The sequence below is a fragment of the Vigna radiata genome, unplaced genomic scaffold (genome assembly GCF_000741045.1).
Source record: "Vigna radiata var. radiata cultivar VC1973A unplaced genomic scaffold, Vradiata_ver6 scaffold_161, whole genome shotgun sequence".
In the NCBI taxonomy this organism is placed as follows: Eukaryota; Viridiplantae; Streptophyta; class Magnoliopsida; order Fabales; family Fabaceae; genus Vigna; species Vigna radiata.
This window is the reverse complement of record NW_014542362.1, coordinates 407,975-425,396: the sequence shown is the minus strand read 5'-3', so window position 1 is coordinate 425,396 and position 17,422 is coordinate 407,975. Positions and strand designations below refer to the sequence as shown.

The window sequence follows — 17,422 nt, the reverse complement described above, 5'->3', positions numbered from 1 at the left end:
TCATTTTCCTGACTTTCTGCGTTTAGTGGGGTTTTCTGAAGTCATTTTCCTGACTTCCCCCGAACGTCTTGAGGTAGGAGTCATTTTCCTGACTTCCTGCGTTGAGTGGGGTCTTCTGAAACCATTTTCCTTACATCCCCCGAATGTGGAGTCATTTTCCTAACTTCCTGTGTTAAGCGGGGTTTTCTGAAGTCATTTTCCTGACTTCCCCCCGAACGTCTTGAGGCATGAGTCATTTTCCTGACTTCCTGCGTGAGCGGGGTTTTCTGAAGCCATTTTCCTGACTTCCCCCGAACGTATTGAGGCAATAATCATTTTTCTGAATTCCTACGTTGAGCAGGGTTTTCTGAAGCCATTTTCCTGACTTAACCCCGAACGTCTTGAGGCAAGAGTCATTTTTCTGACTTCCTGCGTTGAGCGGGGTTTTCTGAAGCCCTTTTTCAGACTTTCCCGAGCAGCTTGAGGCAGGAGTCATTTTTCTGACTTCCTACGTTGAGCGTGGATTTTTGACTTCCCCCGAGCGACTTGAGACAGGAGTCATTTTTCTGACTTCCTACGTTGAGCGGGGATTTCTGAAACCATTTTTCTGACTTCCCCTTGAGCGACTTGAGATAGGAGTTATTTTTCTGACTTTCTTGAACAACAAGTTGTGGAGGATTGAATCTTCTTGTGCAAAATATTTTCTCCCAAAAAGCTTGCGTTAAAGCAAAATATTTTATAATGTATTTTTATAATGACATGACATTGGAACCTAATAAGGTGGAACTTTGCTCTTAACCTTTTCCTGTATAGGATATTTTTACTCACAAAAATATGGGTTAAATAAAATATTGAACATTTTATTTTACAATGAGATGACATTAGAACCTGATAAGGTTGAACGTAGGACTGAACCTTCCTGTGCAGCATATTTTTACTCACAAAAATATGCGTTAAATAAAATATTCAATATTTTATTTTTATGATGAGATGACATTAGAACCTGATATGTTGATACGTATGAACTTTCCTGTGCAAGATATTTTTACTCACAAAATATGAGTTGAACAAATATATTATAATGAAAAGTGGAACCTTTAGAAATTATTATGGAATTTTTTACTCTTGTTGCAAAACATGGTGTTGATCCNAAGTAGCGATATCGAGACCAAGCATGTGTCTGGTTCTTCGTGGCTTCATGGGGATGCAGCTCGGTCCCACGGTGGGCGCCAAAATGTTTCGGTAACATTTGTTTGGGTTCGGTCGCCTTTCCTTGCTATGCTCCGATCGACCAATTCTTCAAGTAATTCTTCCCGATTGGTGGTTGACCTGCAGAAGACACTCCGACGACGCTATATTTTATTAGCATAGAAGAAGATGATTGTACGTAACTAGACATCCATTGAATGTTTATAGGGCTTGTGACAGCCAGGTCCATTATTACACATTAATGCAATATATTTTTAGACAATCAAATCCAATAATTAATAATCAATACAGTATATTTTTAAAACATAAGACAATATGTCCTATTAATACTTGATAATTGTCCATAAATAACAATAAACTCCGATAGGTATACAATTAAGTCTGATACATTTTCTTTTTAATCCCTTTGCCGGAAAACACACAACGATTGCTGCAAAAGGGTTATTTTTAGTTGAAATACAATATTTATCACTCAATTAACACATAGGTAGCCAAATACTTTTCACAACACATGTGTCTTTAATAACGTTGATAAATTGAGATATAGTTATTTTATTATATAGTTTTTGACATAGATAATTTAATACATGTTATTTGTGTGTGATCTGCTATAAATATATTACGTTCATGAATATACGTAGGTGCATGTCCTAAAATAATACAGGGAAGGAATTACAGGAATAAACTATTTATTATGTTTAAAGTTTATTTAAAATTACTGAATGGTTTTTAAGGATTATCTTATAAAAGAGTGGGAAAATAATAAATAATGGTTAAATAATGGTGAAATGCAAACATTGTAAGATGGATATGTGATGCAGTTGATATGATCTAAATTGAAGGAATTTTTGTAGTGGTGAAATGCCTAGATGTCTTGCCACAGCTTTAGATATTCCAAAGTAGAAATTCCTAGTTTTGCACAAATTTCAATAATGATGAAAATTCCTCGAAAAAAAAATTCTAAAATGATTTAAGTGATGAAGGTAGTAGCTTGAGTGTTTGAGTGGCTTGGCATTGATGAGATACGATTAGAGTAGTTTAGAGTATTTTAATTTCTAATATATCTCCTAATAGGTTTGACCCAATTTTGACGAGTATTTTAATTTCTAATATATTTTTTAATAATTAATTAATTATTTCTTATTTTGTTTAATGAGTCAACTTAGTTTACACTAATGTACTAATGTATTATTGTGTAGTATACATTATCCTTTCAAATTAAAGGTTTTTCAATCCATAATATTTTATTTAAAAAATATTCATTTTTTAGTTGAGGGGCCGTATTAGTATAATTATTATCAAATTATAATAATATTAAAAAAGTNAATGGAATTTGATATCTTAATTATACTAACATAAAAAATCCGACGAATAATCAACAAAATTTTTATTATAAAAATGAAAACAAAACACACACCAAATTTATCATAAAAAAAATTACACCTCATNAAATATAAACGAATAAGACCTATTATAAAAATATTCTATATAAATATATGAAAATCACTTATATTGTTCCATATGAATAAAAGTCATATGACTAACTTATTTATTGATTTCCTTCCCAAAGAATATGAGAAACTACAAAATTTATGTGTCACTCATTAGTAATACTATAAACACGAACAACTTGTCACCACTTATTATAATAAAAAATTAAATAAATCGATTAATAGTAACAAATATGTGAAACATCTAAGACCATAGTTTACTAAAATTCGTTAGTGCTTATTAGAATCTATTATTTGGAATATTAACTTTCTTTTGTGATTAACCTTGCAGGGTTTCTTAGTAGTTTGAGCTAAGTCATCATTCATTTTAATATTAGAATCTTCTTCTTTATGAATCATTTTCATCTATTTAAAAACTAATTTGAATTCCTCTATAAGACAAGTTTCTTAAATGTCAAAAATGAAAAAATATCTCAAAATTACTATGATGCAATCAAGTTTTTGTAAGTTCTATAAACTATCTACAAGGAGGATAACATCTTAAAAAAATATCAACTAAAAAATTAGATTCTATTCACTTATTATCATAAGAAACATCTAAATTATTAACAAAAGAAAATTCACTCAAAATATGAATATTATCATATTTAACTTCAACGATAAATTGCGATTGAGTAAAAGAAGTAACACTACAACAAACCTAAGCCAAAAGATTTATCAATGGTTAGATCACATATTGATGTAATAAGTACTATTTCATATTAAAATATAGGGTTAAATATGTTTTTAGTTCCTATACTTTGGGACGATTTTGGTTTTAGTCCCTCTTTCAAACTAAGGTACAATTTAGTCCTTCAACTTTAGAAAATCTGGTTTTAGTCATTTTTACCAAAATTTTTTAACTTTATTTGTTGTTTCAAACAACAAATAAAGTTAAAAAATTTTGGTAAAAATGACTAAAACCAGAGTTTTTTAAAGTTGAAGGACTAAATTGTACCTTAGTTTGAAAGAGGGACTAAAACCAAAATCGCTCCAAAGTACAGGGATTAAAAACATATTTAACCCTAAAATATAATATAACCTCTACGTCCCCGTTGGTTAAGAAAATATATTTTACATAGGAAAAGGTAAACTACTTTCTCATTTAATTTAAAAACTAAACATAATTTCACAAATTATTTTATATGTAGGAAAAAAACTAAGGTTCAAACATTGCCGTCAATCAGCATCACGAAGATGCGGACTTCTTGCATCAAAATTTAATGAATCTCTCTCTCTTGCTGTTTATAAAATGATGAATCTTTAACTTAGCAAAGAAATATTAAAATATATTTATCTAGGAAGAGTATTGAGAATTCTTATAGAACACACTTTAACTTGTCCATTTTGAATTTGGCATTTCTTTCAACATTTTCTTAAAGAATATATATCAAATATTCTTTATTTGATATGAGACTATTTAATGATTTGGAACATATTATTACTGGTTATCGAATCAGAAAGAAATGCCTTCATTATTTTTCGTAATAATTACAGTATGTAAGTATTTCTTAAGATTCTGACTTATGGGAACTTGGTTAAGGTATTTTTGTTTAAATAGAGATACTTAATTTTCTCCGTTTTCTCAGTAACGCATATCTTGAAACTAACTTCATTCTTGGCTTTACTAATATTCATATGTTGTTGTTTATTCTCCACTCTTAATTAATACCTTTTTAACATTCAAATGGTGTTACTTAATCATAACTCAGAAATTTTGACAAGATTTCCATGTTAAAGAAACAGCATCCTATGAACAAAACTTTAATCACTTTTCTACTTCTTTAATAATTGACTAAACGATGTTGTCAGTTATCACATGCTTTGTGCTGCTCTAGGACTTTTTTTTCATAATAAAACAGACTCATGCCTGCATCCTTTCTTTTTTTATTCTTCTAACTAATATGCTCAAATATTTTCCATAAATAAATATATATATTTAATAACATTTTCTTAACTAAATAAATATAAAAAATCATAATTCCTTCCAGTTATTCAATATGAAATAAAGTTACCATATATACTAACACTCTTTTCTCTTTCAGTTTTATTCAAAAATCATAACATAATATTCTATACCTTCTAAATAAAAACGATAACAGTTTTACTTTATAAAATTTTACTGAAGTGACTGACGTTTTCAGTTTTTAATTAAATATTGTTTTTTTATTATTTCTACACCTCTAAATAGATCATATTAATATTTGTATTTACAACACATACAGATAATACGTTTATTTAGTGATGAGACTGTTGCAATAAAACTATTTTGTGAAAAGTCATTATAGTTTTCCAAATTCCCCCGATTTCCTTGTGGTTTATAATTTATCTATTCATAGTTTGTTTGTTGACTCAAACGTCAAAACTTTAATGAATTAAAATTTAGTTATAGTGTCAGTTGCACTGACAAATCATTGGTGTCATTTCTAAATTCATTAAAGATAATATTCTATGTAATAATTTTTTTAATAAGATAACTGATGTAACAAAGAAAATGAGTAATAACTTTAAATATATTATGAAATATTTTAAAAATAATAACTGTAATATTATTAAATATTATAATGATAAAAATTAAAATAAAAGATTATTATGATTATTTTGTTCAGTTTTTGAGTGTGGTGCTAATGCATGTCGTTAAAGTAAAAGGTTTAGTGTAAAAGCAGGGAATAAAGACAAAAACCTCAATTTCTTATCCTTTGCTTTACACACTAATCCATTCCATCAAATGATTCAAACGCACTCAATCTATTTTCCAATTTCGATACCATTTTCCCAGTTACTTTCCTCACCTAACCCTGCTACTACTTTTCATACATATAAATAATCATAATTTTGTCCATTCTTCCAACTCCAGCCACAACCAGTGGCATAGCCCAGAGTTTTAACGCTCTGTTCCTGCTGCATTCAAACATACCCAATTTCATTTTTTATTCTTAAATCCAATGTCTGAGGTAAACCCTCCTCTTTCTGTCTCATTTCAGTGAAACATCCTATTGGTGATGATCCAAGTTTCATTTTTTACCATTTCGTTTGCGTGTGTTTCTGTTTTTGTAAGGATGTTTGAAGGTTGTGTCTCACAACATTAAATGGTCGTTTAAGATGTGTATTCTCCGTGTTTACTTTGGTCACATTCTTCATCCTCTGTAAATAGCAGATTTTTATTTACTTTTGCTTTACTTGGCGGGGTTTATCACTGTGGGAGTCATGCGTTATATATTGTCACGAGTTTCTTTTCAGGTTTGGAAGTATTGAGTGGAAGAATTTGATGTTGGGGTGATGGATCTGGCAAAAAGAAAAGGTCGTGGTGAAGTTTTGGATCGTGTTGATGGAAGGGTGGGTGAGGATTTGAACCAATTGGTTGAAGGAAATGCAATTGATGCAGGAGGTGGACATAGCTTGGATGAAAGAGTTAGTGGAAGTGGGGAAGATGAGACTACAGAAGAGACGTGTAATGGTCTTGGTTTGAATGTGGAGCTAAAGGAGGGGCTGCAAGAAGTTAATGATCAGAACCTGGTTGGACCTCGAGAAATTAATGATACATTACATGGGGTTGATCAAGGAACCAGTAATAGTTCAAGAAATTTGGTTAGTGGGGAAGTACCTGAGACTTGTGTTGTAATAGATCCTTCCGCACAGATGGATTGTGTCAGTGGAGAAAATAGGAAATTGGAAGCAAAACCTAATCATTCAGGTTTGAGCAAGTTGTCCAAGAAAGTGACAAAAGGGGTGTCTGACATCGATAAAAATTCATGTGTGATTGATATAAACCGTGGCAGCTGCGACGGTTTTAGTGAGAATCTGGAAGGTGAATTGATTTGTAGGATTTGCCATCTGGCCTCTGGGCAACCATTAGAAGCAGAAGCTGTTGGCACTGTAAGTAGTGCTACTACTACGAATACAGATTTGATTCAGCTTGGTTGTGCTTGTAAAGATGAATTAGGCATTGCTCACAGTCATTGTGCTGAGGCATGGTTCAAGATTAAAGGAAACAGGTAGCTGCTGCTTTTGTTAGTACTTGGTTATTTCTATTGTGCATATCAGCATCCTTTTCTTTTTGTGTTAATGCCTGCAAAATTGAACATGTTCTGCTGTGTTGCCCGTTTATTTTGAATTCAAAATGGCATCGGGATTCCTGAGGATTTCTACGTTTCTGATTACCTCGTGTCTGTAACCTACTTGGTACAATTTCTCAAAAAGAAACCAATTTGGGATGTGCATTGCTTTAATAATTTGTAATTTTATTTCTTTTTTTGTTCACCTGTGAAAAATCTTTGAAACTCTGCGGCATACTTTTGCATATAGATTTAGTGTTACTATTACCATTATTATTGCAAATCTATTTTCTTATTATTAAATTTTAATTCGAAAATTTTCTTAAATTTGAGTCTGAACTTTTGAAACCGGCTTCATTGCTTATCATTTGTCAGTTGGTTATTGCATGTAGCTCGTTGCCGTTTCATTTTTCGCTGGTTACATCGCTAACTGGAGAACCAATATCATCCTTGTGCACCCTGACACATGGAGTTTTTAGTAGTAATTGACTTCAACGAAGGGTGAGTTGGGCAAGTGCATCCACAGACACTCAGTTGGTTTTCCTTCTGAGGTATTAGCTAATAGCTTGGCTTCTGTTGTTGCGAGCTGAGGTTAATTGACATCCCAAATTCCAAATAACGGCACCAGGTCTTAGTTTGGTATAGTTGCATATTTTTCATGTTGATGCCTGGTAAAAAAAAAAATGCTTTTGTCTGCATGAAGTTTCTTTGAATCCTATGTTTCTCTTTTCAGCTTATATGTTCGGAATGAACTAGGAAAAAATAAGTTTATACTTCCATCTCCTATAAAAGAATAATATATAGCAATGTACCTCCTATTCCTTTCTGTTTTCTTCCATGGTTCCACCCCTTCATATAGAAAGAAAGAAAAAATTGTATTCATAGAAGATTGTTTGCCAGAAAGATTGTCTTTCGTCTGTAACGATTTCCATGATGATTCAGAATGTGGCCATATTTCACATTTAAAATAATTGCTATTGATTCTTTTGGTGCGGTTGCAAGCATAATGGTGAACCCAAGAGGCCATACATAATGCAAGAACTGATTGGTGGAACCTAGATTACTTTGGTGTGCTTTTTTTGGATCGAGGGTGGGGAAGGTTCTGCCGTTGCATATTAATGAGTCTAATCTAACAGTAATATGAGATCTCTCCACTTGCCTTCTATCTAGAGCTTTGTCAAAGTCGCAGTTACTGTTTCAAAATTGTTTACATCAAAATTCAAATTATGAAATGATTGTTCAGATGTATGCTCAATTCAAATTTTTGCGGTTCTCGTTTCAACTGCTCCTGTTGAAGAGCGGTCTGAAAATACCATTGGTTTGGGTAACATAACTCAAATATGTGTTTGAAATCACTCATGCATGTACCTGTCTTTTTAAGACCCTTCAGAATTTGAAAGCCATTGGGCCCTTACTCAACCAAGTTGGGTGAACCAATGGGGTTGGGTGGGGAACCTATATCAGTAATTGTTTTTCCTATTCACATCTTGTGCATATACTTGCAGCTTATTCTTTTTTAAGTCTGAATATCTTCGCTGCTTATAGAACTGAGACAGAAGAGTTTACGCGTGCTTTTTGCAAACATTTACATTTTTTTATCTGAAAATTGCAGACTTTTACATGGTTATAAGAATGTTATCACCGATCATGGTAGATCTTGTTTAAAATGCAAACTAGTACCGAGGTTCCTGAGGTTCCTATTGTTTCTATGTTAGTTCTTTCACAATCTTTAATAACCTTTCGTGATCACAGGTTGTGTGAAATATGTGGTGAGACTGCAAAAAATGTTTCGGACGTTGCTGATCATGGATTTATGGAAGAATGGAATGATACTAGATTCATGGGCAATGATGATACCTCATCCAGAAGATTTGGTGGATGCTGGCGTGGACAACCATTTTGTAACTTCTTAATGGCATGCCTGGTTATAGCATTTGTTCTACCTTGGTTCTTTCGTGTAAATATGTTCTAGTGGAGGAAGCCAACACCACTCTTCTTGCCTATATGATGAGTGTATGTCATTGAAGTTCATGGCATATTCTTTTTCTCAGAAGGGGTGGCAATGCATAACCATCCAACTTCACATTTTTCAGGGTATGTACCTTGAAATTTGTTGTAAAGAAACTTGCCAACTAGGCAAGTTACGGCCAAATTGTTTCCTTGTTGCAGCATTCGTGGCATAGATATTTTGAGGGAGAAAAGCAAAGAAGATATTTTACTTGTGGCATAGATGTTATATGTTAGACACACTAAATTATTCGCTGTAAAACAAGCAAACAGAAGAAGCCTCTCCTTGATTTCTCTTCTCCTTTTTACGTTCTTACACTCTTTTCTTTCTTTACTATCTGTTGGCTTGTCTGCTAATATAAAGTTCAAAGAATCCAATGTCATACGTCATCAGTGTGTTTATGTGCCATTCTTTTTGTTTGCAAGTGTTCTAGCTTCTAATCCAAGTAAGTTTGCTTTTCAGCATTTTCTAAAGTTAATCAAAAGCAATATACTCGAACTCTTGCCTTAATTTTCAAGGTACATATGCTCATGATACATATTTATGCCCAAGATAAATCCTTCATCAAAATCTTGTTGACTGACAGATCTAAGCAATGGATTAAATTAATATGTAAACATGTTTAGGATGTTACATTCAAATGTACACGCATAATACGTGTAATATTACAAAAAGTAAAATGAAATCCTAGTAGTAGGGTAGGGTCAATTATATTGGGAAGATCATATATATAGATTTGTCACGGGTTTGATCACGTGCCAAGGGAGCTAAATAATGGATATACCACCTTTTAAATTTAAAAGGTGAAAATTGCAATATCTCAAAATTATTGATGTATAAAAAACAAAGATATGTGTGGCTTCAACATGAACAATATGTGCGTAGAAGTTAAAAATACTTGATTCCAGTGGAAGTGTATAAGTTGGTGAAAAGATCATACTAAATATTAGTAAATATCATTTATTAAGCAAAAGAGTTAGCAGGGATCCGTTGTAGTCTAGTTGGTTAGGATACTCGGCTCTCACCCGAGAGACCCGGGTTCAAGTCCCGGCAACGGAACCTCCTTTTTGTGAAATTTTTCTTTTTTTTTTAATCAGCTTTTGTATATTTACTGGTGTAGATATAAATAACGGCATCAGTGTGGTTTGTTTGAAGGGGTGAGGAACAGCCAAGCCAATTATGTCTAAAACTAGAAGCGTAGCACCGTTGAACGCTTATCCAACTTATCATAATCCCAGAAACAAGACGAACTATCCAAAATCTCCCAATTACTTCATCCTCTTCAGACAATCTTGGACATGTCTTCCACCTCCCAATTTTGTCCTTTCTTGCAGTAGCAGTGTCGTTGTCTCTGCAACTTTGTCCAAGCCCACCTACAACGTAGCCATGGACAAGAATGCACAAATTCGCAAATTCTGCCAAATGGGTGATCTCAGAAAAGCCATGGAATTGCTCAAAATTTCAAAAATGTCTGAACTTGAGCTGCAAACTTACTGTTCTGTGTTGCAGCTCTGTGCCGAGCTGAAGTCTTTGGAAGATGGAAAGAGGGTTCATTCCATTATCATCTCCAATGGCATGGAAATTGATGACATTTTGGGGGCAAAGCTAGTCTTCATGTATGTTCATTGTGATGATTTGGCCGCAGGGAGACAAATATTAGATGGGATTATCAATGATAAGATTTATCTCTGGAATTTTTTGATGTCTAAATATGCAAAGATTGGAAATTACGAGGAAGCTGTGAGTCTTATCAGGAAAATGCAGAAGTTGGGAATCAGAGGGGATCCTTTTACTTTTACTTGTATATTGAAGTGTTATACAGCATTGGCAAAGATAAGGGCGTGTAAAAGCGTTCACGGGTATGCTTTTAAACTAGGTTTTGGTTCTGATAATACAGTTATTAACTCTCTAATTGCAGCTTATTTTAAATGTCGTGATGTTGAGAGTGCACATAATATGTTTGATGAATTGAGTGAGCCAGATGTTGTTTCCTGGAATTCTATGATTAGTGGATGTGTTTTAAATGGGTTTTCCTGGGATGGACTTGAGTTTTTCATTCAGATGCTGAATTTCGGGTTTGGTATGGAATTGGTCACCTTGGTTAACGTTCTTGTGGCTTGTGCAAACGTTGGCAAGCTTTCATTCGGTAGAGCTCTTCATGCTTGCGGAGTGAAAACTGGCTGTAGCGGGGATGTCGTGTTTGACAACACATTACTAGACATGTATTCTAAATGTGGCTATTTAAAAGGTGCAACTGATGTTTTTGCTAAGATGAATAAAACTTCTGTTGTTTCTTGGACTTCAATGATATCTGCTTATGTACGGAAGGGTCTGTATGATGAAGCCATTATATTATTTGAAGAAATGCAAAGCAAAGGTCTTAAGCCAGATGTTTATACTGTCTCAAGTGTGGTTCATGCTTGTGCTTGTAGCAACTCGTTGGATAAAGGAAGGAATATACACAATTTCATTAAAAAGAACAACATGGGATTGAATTTGCCTGTTTTTAATGCTCTCATGTATATGTATGCAAAATGTGGAGTCATGGAAGAAGCTCGTTTAATTTTCTCTCAAATTCCTGTCAAAGACATTGTCTCATGGAACACGATGATTGGAGGTTATTCACAAAACTCACTTCCCTATGAAGCTCTGGAACTGTTTGTGGACATGCAAAAGCAATTGAAGCCTAATAGCATTACAATGGCTTGTGTCCTTCCAGCTTGTGCGGGCTTAGCAGCTCTAGAGAAAGGTAGAGAGTTACATGGGCACATATTGAGAAAAGGGTACTTTTCAGATTTACAAGTTGCCTGTGCACTTGTTGATATGTACGTGAAGTGTGGGTTAGTAGTTCTTGCACAACAACTTTTTGATATGATTCCTAAAAAGGATATCATCTTGTGGACTGTTATGATTGCTGGCTATGGCATGCATGGGTTTGGAAAGGAGGCAGTTTCCACATTTGAAAAGATGAGGATAGCAGGTATTCAGCCTGACGATTCGTGCTTCACTTCAATACTCTATGCTTGCAGTCACTCTGGATTACTGAAAGAGGGATGGAAATTCTTTAGTTCCATGACAAGTGAATTCAACATTGAGCCTAAGTTAGAACACTATGCATGTATGGTGGATCTCCTTGTTCGCTCTGGAAATCTATCCAAGGCATATAAGTTCATTGAAACTATGCCAATTAAACCAGATGCTGCAATTTGGGGTGCCTTGCTTTCTGGATGCGGGATCCATCATGATGTGGAGCTAGCAGAAAAAGTAGCAGAGCATATTTTTGAGCTTGAGCCAGAGAACACAAAGTATTACGTTCTTCTAGCAAATGTCTATGCAGAGGCGGAAAAGTTGGAAGAAGTAAAAAAGTTACAAAGAAAGATAGGTAAGGGGGGATTTAAAAAGGATCAAGGTTCTAGTTGGATTGAGATTCAAGGAAAGTTTAACATCTTTGTTGCTGGGGATACTTCCCACCCTCAGGCCAAAAGGATAGACTCATTGCTGAGAAAAATGAGGATGAAGATGAATAGGGTAGACTACTCTGATAAGATGCGGTTTGCATTAATTAATGCCGATGATATGAATAAGGAAGTGCTTCTCTGTGGACACAGTGAGAAATTAGCCATGGCTTTTGGTGTACTAAATTTGCCTCCAGGGAAGACTGTTAGGGTAACCAAGAATCTTAGAGTATGTAAGGACTGTCATGATATGGGGAAGTTGATGTCCAAGACAACTGGGAGGGATATTGTGTTGCGAGATTCAAACCGGTTTCACCATTTCAAGGATGGTGTATGTTCTTGCCGAGGTTTCTGGTAAATCGTTGGAAAATTTCTATAAAAGGGTTGTCAACGTATCCTCTTCACGTGAATTGATAGCTGCATATTTTGCAATCAGAGTTCTCTTACTGATGTGAGACTCGTTACATATTAGGATACAAGGTCATTGTCAAAATGTAGGTAGAAGTGATAGTGATACTTGTGTAGAATCAGTGGTTGAGACTACGGTTTTTTTAGTTTATACGATAATGCCAGAGGCAATTTTATTTCCTTAGCCAGAAAGGATGTTATTCATGGATGACTTGTCTAAAGATTTATATTTGGATTGGAATAGCTTCGCGGCCGATATCTGTAATTAGGGGTCAGATGTAACATATTTTTCTGAGATAATTCATTGGCACTGTGACATATTTATGATTTGTGCGAGTGATCTCATTTTGCTTTTAGATTCCAACTTTATTTTTCTGAACTGATAATGTTGACCAATCTCGACTGGTGAGAAGGGAATCAAAATCAGAATGACAATAAAGATGCTGAGGAAATGAGAAATTCAGTGCTGTGTCCTCTTTTTTGAAGTACGGGTATAGTTGCATAAGGATGTCACGCCACACTGAATGGGTGACGTGTTTTTGAGGTATTCTAGATTCAAATTGTTCTCCATTACGTATCTGATTTAACTGAAACATTACACATTCAAATAATCATATTCAATCTGTTTTGTTTGTCCCCCTTTAAAATATTGTGAATCAAATTACTTTACTCCTCAAAAGTCACGAATCTATACCCCTTCAAAGTCATTTTTATGGATTAAAATATTAATGGACTGCATCATGCATAAAATCCTTTATATTTCTATATAGTCGCAAATAAAAAAGTCCATATACATAAATTAAAAGCAAAAAAATCTGTAGTTGAAACCTTGATAAATTATACTTACATTTAACAAATCTACTACTACCTTGTCAATTTTTTGCATCAGGAGTTACTAGTTACAACTTTACATGATAGCCAGCATCAAGAGATATCAGTATTCAAATATGGATTTCACCAAAGCTTAACCCTTTAAAAATTTCCTTAGGTAGTAGCCATTTTTGTTCTTCCTTTCCCTCAAGCGTTTTTGAACTGCAAACACATTGACCATTTAGGCTTCACTGCAATAATCTCCTTGGAATACTTTCTTTGGTACTGACAGATTCATATGGCCTGCAGGGAGAGAGTTATAGTAAACTGCTATGTGCAAAACTTCCTTCATTTACGAGCCTTGCACATGCAACTGCCAACCACCCTACCCACGAACACTGCTTTTTTTGGTTTCAGGGAAAGAATATCTGTAGCAGTAATGAATCTTAATTAATAAAAGCTGCATCCACAAACTCAGAAATGCCAATTAAGGTAGTCATAAAAAATATGCAGAACCTGGGACAATTAAGTAGTCATGCATTTGTTTCACTTTTCATGTTGTCTTTCAGTTGGCTTTCCTTTAATTTTCTGTTATGTGTTGTTTTATTGCTATTTTCTAAGTTTTACAAATTTTCTCGTTTAAACATTTAATGGACAAACAACCAAGAGCTTAATAGATAGACTCCACGAGCAGGTGATTTTTTTAGGGCTAGATAATCGTTTTCTAAACATTAAGAATCAAACGAAAGAAAATATAATATAAGCTAAAGAATGAAAAATAAAAAACTTATATATATATATATATATATATATATATATATATATATATATATATATATATATATATATATTCAGGAAGAGTGGCGTATTAGGTGAGTATTAAATAAGAAACAAATTATGTTTCTCAAAAGCACTAATAAGTTGTAGTGGCCTTTTGCTGATTGAGCATGCTAATTAATTATAAATCTCTTAATTATGTTAAGGAATTTATTATTGAGTTTTAATTTTTTATTGGTGTTGTATTGATTTATAGAGTAACAAATGACATTTAAATTAATATAGTTAATATCGTATTTAAAAACATCAAATTAAATCACATTTTAAAAATAAAAATTTAATTACAACAATTTTAAAAAGTAAAAAATGAATTAAGATCAATCAACTAAATATTCAATTGAGATTTTCAAATAAACAGTGTAGAACCTGAATAAATTATAGATAAATATATATACTTATATTAAAAGGAGGCAGGGGTGAAAACGGAATAAAGGTAAAAAGGGAGGGGCCTTTTAGTAAAAAGGGGTTTATGTTCTAATATTTTTTTGCTGGTTTCCTTTTCTAAAAGCTAAAAACTCATTCTCAAGAACGACCTTCTCTTTATACCTTAAACTCTTATCTTCTCTGCCTTCTCTCTAACTCTCTCACACACTGACTCGGTGCATGTCTCCTTAGCTTCCTGTTCATCCGATTAGATTTTCGATCTTCACCGATAAGTAGTTATCTCTTTTTCTTCGCGGTTTCTAGAACTTAGGGCATGCTATTTTACTGAATGCATGCCACTAGAAGCGTTCTACTTCAGATTTGCATTAATTTCTAGCTCTAAAAAGCTATTCTATCACCATTGGGTGATTTGTAAGGTGTCATTGAACTTTGCTATGAGAAGCACTGTTTAGAGCGTTCCTGTCAAGTTAAACTGTGAAGTTTTCCAAGTAAGAAGAGCTAGATTTTTACTTGTTTAATAGCTTGGTGTATGTATGTATATTGAAACCTGTGATGTACTATTGATGGTGCTATATGTGATTGAAGCATGTTGATTTTAGTGTTTTTGAGAATGATGAACTGTGTACTGCAAATTTTGTGATTTGAACTGAATTGGAATATTGAGAGGGTGTAGGTGGGAACTTTGTTGAGGTATTGAGTGAGTAGCTCTTAGGGGTTAGTAGGATAGAGGAATCTTAGAAACCGGAGTTGACACATCTTTGATCATAGAGCAACCCTGGTCTGATCGAGTACGTTGTGACTAGTCATATGTGCTGGCGCTTATGGTGAGCTTGATGCGTTCAAGCATTTGATTCTTCTCCAATGACCAATTAGGGAGATGGAACTTCGGTCTTTTGTTATGTGTGATGAAATCTGTAAAACAGTGAATAGGTAGGAGAAATTGTGGTCTGTCAAGGTTTTTAGTAAAGTCTAGAGGAAGTGAGAGGGTGTTTTTGAGTAACTAAGGTCTAGGGTGTGAGTGGGCAGTGGAGACAGTTTCATTAAGTCAATTGAAACTTGTTAGAAGTGCTAAATTGGGTAAAAACACATTCTAAATGGTAAATTTAATTTTAGACCTCTAGGTTGATGAAATTGAGGTGTTAAAGAGTAATTTGGTGCATAATCGCTTAGTGATGATATTGTGGATGTCTAGAATCAATTAGACAAGTTAAATTATGTATATAAGATGTTTTAGGATCATTAGAATTTTGGAACGAGGTCTAAAACGAGTTTTGGGGTATTGGTTTCTTGAAATTTGCAGAATTTCGCTCTACAGATTACGCAGAGTCACATAGTGCACAGTGTGCGCTATGCGAATTTTAGCTGAAAGACTCCCCCGTCAGGAAAATTCGCTCAGCGCACCAAGGGTGGTGCACTGTGCAAATTTTTGTTGTCTTGTCTTGCACTCTGGTGCGTTGTGCGACCAGGATCGGTGAGTTTCACACTTTTCCTCTTCTGTTTGAGATGTTTGATGTTGTTTGATTGTCAGGGTGTATGTATGTTCATATATTTTGGTTGTGTGGCTTGAAATAGTATGACTGCAAACTGAAATGATGAAATTGAGTATGAACTGGACATCTCAAGATGAGATGATTGGAAGTGAATGGAGAGGTGTTGTGGTTGTTCTGTATAACTGTATGGAGCTTTGAAATGGTATGTCTATCCCTACACTCAAAGCATTGTTCATGCTCAAATAGAGAAGAACAGTGTGAGTGGTGAGAGTAGAAGGAGATCCTCGTTTATAGTCTTAGAGTTTAGACATAGACAGATTGGGGGGACTTGAGGTCCTTGTCTATAGTCTTAGAGTTTAAACATAGACAGATTGGGGGACTTTCCTTGCATAGTGTTGGGGATAGGCCAACTGAACTATGCAAGTGCACAAGTGACCAATAATTCGACAGTTATACATATCCAGATGAGTTGTATCGAGTAATTGATTCATGATTTGAATTGTATGCCTTTACCTTTTACTTTATATATGATTAAACATGATGATATTGACCGATTATGCTATATGTATGTTGTTTACTTATCTAGCTTACCCTTGCTTTCTTGTTGTGTGTTGTTTGGGTATGTTTTCCTTTGCGATGATCATCTACTTGGATAGGAGCGGATGTCATTGAAGAGGTTCCCTTGGAGCAAGAGTTGGAAGATGCTGATGTTGCAGCTTAGTTTATTAGGCTTCTATATTTCAATTTAAGTCATTTTGGAATACTCTGATAGTTATATCACTTTGATATACTCTTTATGTCTAATTTCATGTTTAGACCTTTAACTTCAGGTTTAAATTTTGGTAGTTCTTGTATGACTGTAAATTTATTTCTAAACTATTCTATTTTATTAAGATAATGATGCCTATACTATATAATTATTATTATTATATAATTAGAATTTCACTACCAGAATATCCACTCGAAGATTTAAACCTTATGTTTTCGATAATTGGATGGCATTACCCATTTTAACCACTCCACTTTTATTATTCTTTTCTCAACTTTTATTTACTCCACACATTCGTTTTTTCCTTTTTCCTTCTCTTCTTTTACTACTATTATCAGAATGTAAGGATAAATTAGAAGAAACCACGTATGAAGCAAATGTCAATATATACTTTTTTTTTGTTCTAACGATAAAAAAGTAGACATTTTCCTTTTCATACAAGTAAAAACAAAATTAAATGTCTGTAACTCAAAACCAATAGCATGCCAAGAACACTTTTTCTAAGGCATGGCAGTGAAAAAATGAACA

General features: G+C 33.9%; 2 protein-coding genes and 1 non-coding gene across 7 annotated transcripts; all 3 read left to right on the top strand.

The window, feature by feature from the left end:
- The first annotated feature begins 5,418 nt into the window (after window positions 1-5,418).
- Window positions 5,419-9,149, top strand: LOC106779824. Of its 5 annotated transcripts, none has more exons than XR_002666456.1 (4): window positions 5,419-5,632; window positions 5,919-6,673; window positions 7,126-7,284; window positions 8,486-8,589. XR_002666456.1 is itself a non-coding variant. In XM_022776706.1 (4 exons), the coding sequence occupies exons 2-3, from the start codon at window positions 5,958-5,960 to the stop codon at window positions 7,220-7,222; spliced, it is 813 nt and encodes a 270-aa protein (XP_022632427.1). In that variant the 5' UTR covers window positions 5,419-5,632; window positions 5,919-5,957; the 3' UTR covers window positions 7,223-7,234; window positions 8,486-8,597. The 5 variants fall into 5 exon arrangements, 3 of the variants coding, with proteins under 3 accessions (XP_022632427.1, XP_022632428.1, XP_014523516.1); XM_022776706.1 differs by having other exon boundaries at window positions 7,126-7,234; window positions 8,486-8,597; XR_002666457.1 differs by having other exon boundaries at window positions 5,420-5,632; window positions 7,109-7,234; window positions 8,486-8,597.
- A 578-nt stretch (window positions 9,150-9,727) lies between these two features.
- On the top strand, window positions 9,728-9,800 carry TRNAE-CUC. Its single transcript has one exon. It is a non-coding gene; the product is annotated as a tRNA-Glu (tRNA).
- An 85-nt stretch (window positions 9,801-9,885) lies between these two features.
- Window positions 9,886-12,933, top strand: LOC106779752 (pentatricopeptide repeat-containing protein DOT4, chloroplastic). The gene has a single exon (XM_014667941.2). The coding sequence runs from the start codon at window positions 9,921-9,923 to the stop codon at window positions 12,552-12,554; it is 2,634 nt and encodes an 877-aa protein (XP_014523427.1). The 5' UTR covers window positions 9,886-9,920; the 3' UTR covers window positions 12,555-12,933.
- Window positions 12,934-17,422: the final 4,489 nt, after the last annotated feature.